General features: G+C 70.3%; 4 protein-coding genes across 4 annotated transcripts in view; 2 read left to right on the forward strand and 2 right to left on the reverse strand.

Moving 5' to 3' along the window:
* Positions 1-869, reverse strand: part of CHLNCDRAFT_32749 (hypothetical protein) — a 4,061-nt gene extending 3,192 nt beyond the window's left edge. Inside the window, exons 1-4 of the mRNA XM_005844009.1 lie at positions 725-869; positions 502-612; positions 356-393; positions 115-195 (exon numbers count right to left, since the gene is read on the reverse strand). Of these exons, the coding sequence (XP_005844071.1) occupies positions 115-195; positions 356-393; positions 502-612; positions 725-779 (285 nt within the window). The 5' untranslated portion in view covers positions 780-869. The remainder of the gene's footprint in view (positions 1-114; positions 196-355; positions 394-501; positions 613-724) is intronic.
* A 658-nt stretch (positions 870-1,527) lies between these two features.
* CHLNCDRAFT_139463 (hypothetical protein) lies at positions 1,528-3,594 on the forward strand (the record flags this gene model as incomplete). The annotated part of the gene is made up of 3 exons (XM_005843925.1): positions 1,528-1,930; positions 2,177-2,319; positions 2,449-3,594. 3 exons carry the CDS (start codon positions 1,528-1,530, stop codon positions 3,592-3,594), a joined length of 1,692 nt encoding a protein of 563 aa, XP_005843987.1.
* Positions 3,595-3,677: 83 nt separating this feature from the next.
* On the reverse strand, positions 3,678-5,445 carry CHLNCDRAFT_37075 (hypothetical protein). Its single transcript, XM_005844010.1, has 5 exons — positions 5,268-5,445; positions 4,915-4,963; positions 4,756-4,793; positions 4,501-4,629; positions 3,678-4,268 (listed from the first exon to the last, which is right to left on the reverse strand). The coding sequence occupies exons 1-5, from the start codon at positions 5,422-5,424 to the stop codon at positions 4,129-4,131; spliced, it is 513 nt and encodes a 170-aa protein (XP_005844072.1). The 5' UTR covers positions 5,425-5,445; the 3' UTR covers positions 3,678-4,128.
* A 562-nt stretch (positions 5,446-6,007) lies between these two features.
* The window catches only part of CHLNCDRAFT_49140 (hypothetical protein), a gene marked incomplete at both ends in the record, with an annotated part of 3,132 nt that continues 1,879 nt past the window's right edge, over positions 6,008-7,260 (forward strand). Inside the window, 3 exons of the mRNA XM_005843926.1 lie at positions 6,008-6,198; positions 6,340-6,443; positions 6,791-7,081. Of these exons, the coding sequence (XP_005843988.1) occupies positions 6,008-6,198; positions 6,340-6,443; positions 6,791-7,081 (586 nt within the window). The remainder of the gene's footprint in view (positions 6,199-6,339; positions 6,444-6,790; positions 7,082-7,260) is intronic.

A 7,260-nucleotide genomic window follows, 5' to 3' on the forward strand; every position in this document is an offset into this window, starting at 1 on the left:
TTTTGTTTGTGGGGGGGGGGGGGCAGAGGGCACAGCACCAGGCCAGGTGCTGCTCATGGTTACGTGTTTAGTGCGTGCATGTATGTGGGGCAGGTGTGCTGCAGACCCCTGCACCTGCTCGTATGTGGACACGGGGCAGCGGTCCAGCATGTGCTCCCTCATCGTCTCCACATACTCTGCGGGCAGCAGGTGGTCCTGCAGGGGGGGCAGGCACACAGGCAGGTGGTGGAGGAAAGGTGGCGGGGAGGAGGAGCGGGTGGCTGGCGTGAGGCTGCTTGCACCCGCCGCCATGGAGCTGCGCAGCGGCGGCTCCCCAGGCGGCTGCCGCATACGCCTGGCTGCCCGCAGCTCCCACCAGCATGCCGATGTGCTGGCCCAGCTTGATGTAAATGCCTGCACAGCATGCAGCGGGCGCCGGATGCGTCATACCGCACTGCCAGGCAGCAGCAGTGCTAGGGTCAGGCAGCCCGCCAGCCCGCCAGCCGCCAGCCCGCCACGCACCTCCGTTCTTAAAGCAGCAGGCGAGCAGGCGGTTGGCGCCGCGCTGGTGGCACGCCCGCTTCGCCGCCTCCCGCTCCTCCCCTTCCAGCCCCCGCAGGCTGTACTGGTAGTCTGAAGGAGCAGGCACAGGGAGGCAGCAGCAGCGGCGGTAGCTTGGCGGCACTCTCAAACACGCTGGGCAACAAGGCAGCGCCCTGCGGTGTCAGCCGCCGCTGGTGCCCACCTGCCACCATGGTGACGGCGGTCGCCACATCCCGCCCCAGCCGGATGGGCACCATGGCTGCCGAGAAGGCAAACTGCTTGGGCTCGTCCCCAACAGCAGCATACGTGCCCAGGCCAATGCCTCCGAGGCCTCCTCCCAGGGCAAGGCGGCGGGCCACTCCGGCGGCTGCCGCCCCCGAAACGGCGGTGGAGTAGGCTGCCGCCTGCCGCTCCCCGGCGGCGCGCATCAGCTGCGCGGCCAGCCGGGCCGCCCTAGGCAGCATGGCTGCGGGCTGTCAGGCCCAGGGCGAGGCGAGTACTTTTTCGGCAGAGAGAGGCGGGAACAACACCAACCGAGAACCACCAGGCCCGGTAGTGGGCTGTGGCAATGCTGGAGATTCAGGGTTTGAAACAGGGTTTTGAAAACAATGAATGAAATGGAGCACGGCGGGCGCCTCAACCAAAGCGCCTGCACGCCGTGCACAGCAGCGCGCAATTAAAAGGAAACGGGGGCATCTGGGGCGCCTCACGCATGATCAAGCTTCGGTTTATTTCCATTGAAGATCAGCCAAGGCCTGAGCACGAGTCAAAGTTGTCTATGGCATGCCAGACACATGCGGTTCAGGCTGGCTCAAATCATCAGCAGCTCGCCGAAAGGACCTCCGAGCTAGGCTGAGGCCGCTGAGGTGGCGGCAATGAGCCTATGGAGGCGCGCGCCGGGGAAGAGGGACGCCGCCGCCAGCGTCGCTCAGGTGCTGCCGCCCGCCGTTTCTGCCTCAAGTTGCCAGCCTTGCCCTGCGCTCTTACACCAACAGCACCTCGACCATGCGCCTGCAGGAGGGGCAGCAGCGCTCCCCCAGCCCATACCTGAAAGCTCTGGAGTGCATGGCGGGGGGAGGCGGAGACGGCGGGCCCGCCGCACGCTGCGCAACGTCTGCCCACCCCGACAGCCGAGCCTCCTCCTCGCTGGGCCAGCAGCGTGCGGCCACGGCAGCCCGCCTGCAGGCACTCATCTCCAGAGCCAACAGGGTCATCGTCGGCAGCAGCAGTGGTGCGGCAGCAGGGGCCAGCGGCAGCGGAGGGAGCGTTGCAGCAGCCGCCAGCCGCCGGCCCGCCTCTGCCATGCACCAGCAGCGCCCTGCCCGCCAGCAGCCACCCGAGGAGCGGCAGCGTGCGGCCAGTGCCATGGCGCTGCGGCAGCAGCTGCACAGAGCTGCCGCCGGCACCAGTGGCGCTGGGGCAGCGGCCAGGGCTGGCCCTGCGGCAGCGCTTGCTGATGCGGGCGGGAGGGCAGGGCAGGCTGCCGGACGGCAAGGCAGCTCTGCTGGCACCTCCTTGAAGCCCTTGGCACCGGTGGCACTGTCCGCCACAGCAGCAGCATCGAGCGCAGCTCAGCAGCACCGAGCGGGCAGCCGGCTGGGACGGCTGGGCGGCATGCAACGGGATACCGCGGCCAGTCCGCCCCTCCCCACAGCGGTAGGCCAGGCCGCAGCTGTGCCACGGCTGGCCAGCCCTGTCCTTGGGTCTGCCGCCCGCCCCGACAGTGCCACCCGCACCTCTGTCGCGGCCCGCCCCGGCAGCGCAGCCGCCAGGGGAGCCAGGCCAGCGGCCAGCCAGGTGCCGCCGCCGCCACGGCCATCGTCGCCGGCGCTCCACCAGCAGCTTCCGGCGTTGCCGATAGGGCGGCCGCCCTCCCGCTTGCAGCACTACCCTGCTGACGGCCGGTTGCCTGCCCCCTGGCACCAGGCCGAGGCAGCAGCAGGAGAAGGCGCCGGCGCCCAGCCCAGGCCAGCTACCGAGCAGCAGGCGCAGGCGCAGGCGCAGGCGCAGGGGCAGTCGCCGCCGCAGGCCAGGGGATTGAGCGCCGGCAGAGCCGTGCTGCGCAGCAAGAGCATGTGCGTCAACTCCTTTGGCGGCGCCAGCAGCGCTGCTGCCGCAGCAGCCGCCACAGCGGCCGCCGATGCGGCGGCCCTCTATGCGATCACAAGCGAGGCCCGCCAGCAGCAGCAGCAGCAGCAGCAGCAGCAGGCGGCGGAGGCGGCAGCAGCGCAGCAGGCAGCGCAGCTGAAAGACCGGCTTGCGCGGGCAGCGGCTGGGGCAGAGTTGCAGGCGGCGGCAGAGGGTGCGGCTGCGTGGCTGGCACAGCAGCTGTCGGCACGTGCTGCCGACCTGCTCCACCAGCTGGCGGCGGTGCTGGGAATCAGCGCCCTCGGCGCCCGCGCCCCGGCCGGAGACGCAGCCGGACACGAGCCCTCCGCCGGGTGTGCAGCTGGCAGCAGCGGCGGCGAGGGCGGCGAGGGCGCTGCACCTGCCGCGGCCAAAGCCGCCGCTGCTGCTGCTGCTGCTGCTGCCGGCGCACCTGGCGCCGCGCCCGCGACCGCGGCGGCAGCGGCGGGCCAGCGCCCTCACCAGCTCTTCCAGCAGTGCAGCCAGCTGCGGGGGGAGAAGGCGTCGCTGGAGCGGCTGAATGGGGAGCTGAGCGCGCAGGTCAGGGCCCACCAGGGCCAGCTGGCCTCCCTGCACCTCCGCCTGGACAACCTGCTGCTGGAGCGGCAGCGGATGCAGGAGGAGGCGGCCGAGGCGGCGGCCGCCGTGGCGGCGCTGCGCCGGAAGCTGCCCAGGGGGCAGGCGCAGGGGGAGCCGGGGCCTGCACTGGACACAGCCAACGCGGAGGGCGCGCCCCAGCGCCCCAGTGCGCGCGCCAGCTGGCAGAGCGAGGGCGGGGGCAGCGGCAGGGCGGTGGGGGAGCTGGCCAGCGAGGAGGTGACCTGGGGGCGCACGCTGACGGGCAGGGCGCCCGCGGCACGCCCCAGGAACGTGCCGCCCGTGGACCTGGCGCGCCTGCGCCCGCCGCCGCCGCCAGGCGGGCGGCAGGCAGGCGCAAGGGCGTGAGCGCGGGGAGCATGGGGGGGGCTGGCATGCCCCGCTCTCATGCGCCAGCGTTTGGGGCTCCCCTCCAGGGCCTGGCTTGCTCTGCACAACGATTCGCTACAGCTGAGAGGCATCCATCCATTCGCCAATGCCTGTCGTGGCTAATGATGAGTCAAATTCCATGGGGGCAACGCTGAAAAGCCAGATGGGTCAGTATGTGAGATAGAGGGCCTGGTAGGCAAGGGAAAGAGAGGAGGAAAGATGCCAAGGTGGCAGCATGCACAGCCCAAGGGGAGACAGAAACGGAATTGGCACAGGGAGGGAAGGGGGAAGGTACACGGGGGGCTGCGTGCCGGGGCAAAGGCGGCACATTGGTTCATTCTGCCACAGCCGGCCTGCGCCAGGCCGCTGCTTCTTACGTCGCTCACTACAGGGTGCCACTGGGCACCAGCGCAACACAAACCAACCAGGGCCGTGGAAGCAGGCCCGGGAGGTGGCGGGCGGCTGCTTCGGGGGCAGCTGCCTGCGCGGAAGGCGCCCCCGGCGGCCCATCAATCAGTTGTTGATGGCCCGCTCCACCTCCTCCGCCAGCTCGCCGCTGGTGTAGGCGGCGATGAGGATGTCTGCGCCGCCAAAGAACTCGCCGTCGATGTACACCTGGGGGAAGGTGGGCCACTGGGAAAACTCCTTCATGCCTGCGGGTGGACGGGAGGTGCGCGGGGGACGCGGGCATAGAAGCAAAAAGTGAGGGTAATCTTCGGAAGGATGCGTGTGTGAGCATTGCGGGCATGTCTTGGGGGCGCCATTGCGCACGCGCGGCTTCAAGGGGCGTCTGCAGCGCCGGCGCGGCATCGGCGCCGTGAGCGCCAGCAACGCAGCCTCGCGCCGCCCGCGCCCGCGCTCCCGCCCGCGGCACGCGCCGCTCACCACTGCGCAGCAGCTCGTCCTCAAGCACGTTGACGGTGACGTAGGGCGCGCCGCAGTTGTTCAGTATTTGCACCACCGTGTTGCTGAAGCCGCAGGAGGGGAACTGCTTGGTGCCCTTGATGAAGGCCACTGCGGGGAGGGGGGGAAGGACGGCGAGGGGTGTGGTGGGTGGGCGGGGAGGACAGCGAGGGTTGTGGGGCAGGCAGGCATGTGCAAGGGACGCTGCACCCGGCTCCCCCCGCCAGCTGTGCTCACCGATCTTGTTATCGGTGATGAACTGCTGGATGGCCTCGCTGCAAGCAAAGAACAGAGGGAAGGAGACGGGATGAAACCTGCTGTCAGAGGGGGACACAAGCACAGAGGGCGCTCGCCATCCAGGCGCCTTCAAGCCTCCCATTTGGATCCCTCGCTCACCGCAGCTCTGGCGACAGCCCCGCCCCCGGCGCTGCGGGCGTGCCGGGCACTGCAGGGAAGCATACGGCAGGCGGCAGCAGCGGCGGCAGCGGTTTGGCTTTGGCAGGGTTCATGGTGGGCGACAGCAGCAGCGTGACCACCAGGCGGATCCGGGCAGAGCGCGAAGAAGCTTGGTTGCGGCGGCTGTACGGCGAGTCTGCCAGCTGTCAGAGCGCAAACATGGTTGCCCACAGCGCTGTTGGTAAACCCCAAGGACAATGCTGAGCCGCTTGCAGTGCGGCGCAGTGGCACAGGGTTGGCCAACTCTCGCCTCGGCGGCGGCGGGCAAGCACGGCGGCGGCGTGGGTGCTCACCCTGCCCCACTGCCTGTGTGCGGCAGGCGCGTCTGCTGCGTGGCCAGCCAGCCGCTAGCTGCCTTACGGGTGCCCTCAGCTGCGCCGATCCTCGAGGCTGGGAGACGGGGCTGACCGCCAGGCGGGAGTGCCCTACCACAGCCGCGACGGCTGCCATGCTGCGTTTAATGAGCCGCACAGATCACCAGGGGGTGGGAGAAGCAGGGGCTGAGCGTGGGGCGCTGGATTGCTGGCAAGATGCAGGAGAGGTCGGTCTAGCTGGCAGGCAGGCCCTGCTCCATCTCCTCGAAGTGCCACCCGCAGGCCCTCCTACATTGTTGGACCGCTGGTTGCGACCGTGTCAACGATTTCTGTGGCCTGCCCCGCGTCTTGCATGGTCTTTTGCTGCAGCACCTGGAGGTAGCAACAGAATGCAAGCGCTGCGCGGCTGTACAAGCCTTACATCACATGCAGAGCCACAGGCGGCGACAGGCGGGCGCAGTGTGTGGAGCAGAAGTCACCGCAGCAGCGCCTGTGGCAGCAGCAGGCCCCGGCAGCAGCCAGCCCGCGCCCAGGCGCTAGGCTCGCGCGACGGCGATGCAGACGAGGCTCGCCGGGCCATGCCGCGGGCCAGCCGCGCCGGCCCGGTGCGCGTCTACACTCCGGTGCAGGAGGCGGCGCCGCCCGCCATCGCCGCCGGCGTGCCCGACGACGTTGCCAGCTGCCGCTGCGTGCCCGGCCTGGGCCACGCGCCTGTGACCATGGGCCAGGTGTCTGCCCCCGTGGTGGAGGACATGGACATCTGCCGCCAGAACCTGCTCAACGTGGTGGGCGAGCGGCACCCCATGCTGCTGGCCGCCGCCAACCAGATCTTCAGCGCGGGCGGCAAGCGGCTGCGGCCGCTCATAGTGCTGCTGGTGGCGCGCGCCACCTTCCCGCTGACCGGCCTTAGGTGAGGCCGCCGCCGCGCGCGTGTGGCTGGCTGGCTGGCTGGCTGGGAGGGCTGCTGGCTGGCGGGCAGGCCGCGTGGGTGGCGTGCCGCCTCGCCGCATGCAGCAGCCGAGACCCGCCCGCTGGCGCCTGCCGCCTGCAGCGACATCACCGAGCGGCACCGGCGGCTGGCTGAGATCTCGGAGATGCTGCACACCGCCAGCCTTGTGCACGACGACGTGCTGGATGAGTGCGACGTGCGGCGAGGTGGGTGCCCCTCCAGCGCTGGCCGTGTGGCGCGCGGGTGGCGGAGCGAGCCAGGTGGCTGCAAAACCACCCATCCTGCCGACCAGCCAGCCAGCCAGCCAGCCAGCCAGCCAGTGCGTGGCGTGCTACCTGCCACCAAGCGTGGCAGTTATGTGGGCGAGCCGCCGTCACCGTCACGTCTGGCGGCAACCTACCACCACGCCCCGGCCCCGCCACAGCCAGCCGGCCAGCCAGCCACACTCGTTGCCTCGCGCCCCCGCCAGCCCCCTGCCATCCCCTCTGGCCCCCCAACCCCTTGCAAACCGCCACCTCTCCGCCTCACGGACCCCCGCCCGCCCCGCCCGCAGGCAAGGAGACGGTGAACAGCCTGTACGGCACGCGCGTGGCGGTGCTGGCCGGCGACTTTCTGTTTGCCCAGTCCTCCTGGTTCCTGGCCAACCTGGACAATATGGAGGTCATCAAGCTGATCTCCCAGGTCATCGCCGACTTTGCCGACGGCGAGATCAGCCAGGCGGCCTCGCTGTTTGACGCCTACATCGACCTGCGCCGCTACCTCGACAAGTCCTTCTGGAAGACCGCCTCCCTCATCGCCGCCTCCTGCCGCTCCGCAGCCGTCTTCTCAGACTGCGACACGGAGGGTGCGTGTGTGCGCGGGGGGAGGGGGTGTTCCCTTGTGTGCGGTGGCGGGCGGTGTGGTGTGGTGTGGTGCACGCGGCGCCGTGCCGCTGCCCAAGAAGCCCAGCTGGCCGCCGTGCCTGCTGCTCGCCCCCCAGCGCCTCCGCCCCTCCAGCCCCATGCCCCACGCCCTGGACCCCCA

Source organism: Chlorella variabilis (assembly GCF_000147415.1).
Source record: "Chlorella variabilis unplaced genomic scaffold CHLNCscaffold_25, whole genome shotgun sequence".
In the NCBI taxonomy this organism is placed as follows: domain Eukaryota; kingdom Viridiplantae; phylum Chlorophyta; class Trebouxiophyceae; order Chlorellales; family Chlorellaceae; genus Chlorella; species Chlorella variabilis.

Coding starts and splice junctions, on each gene's coding strand:
- CHLNCDRAFT_37075 (XM_005844010.1), bottom strand. CDS start 5,424: ATGGCAGCCGTCGCGGCTGTGGTAGGGCACTCCCGCCTGGCGGTCAGC. Junction 4,964..5,267: donor CACACAGGCAGTGGGGCAGG/GTGAGCACCCAC, acceptor GCTTCCCTGCAG/TGCCCGGCACGCCCGCAGCG. Junction 4,269..4,500: donor GGACGAGCTGCTGCGCAGTG/GTGAGCGGCGCG, acceptor GTCCACCCGCAG/GCATGAAGGAGTTTTCCCAG.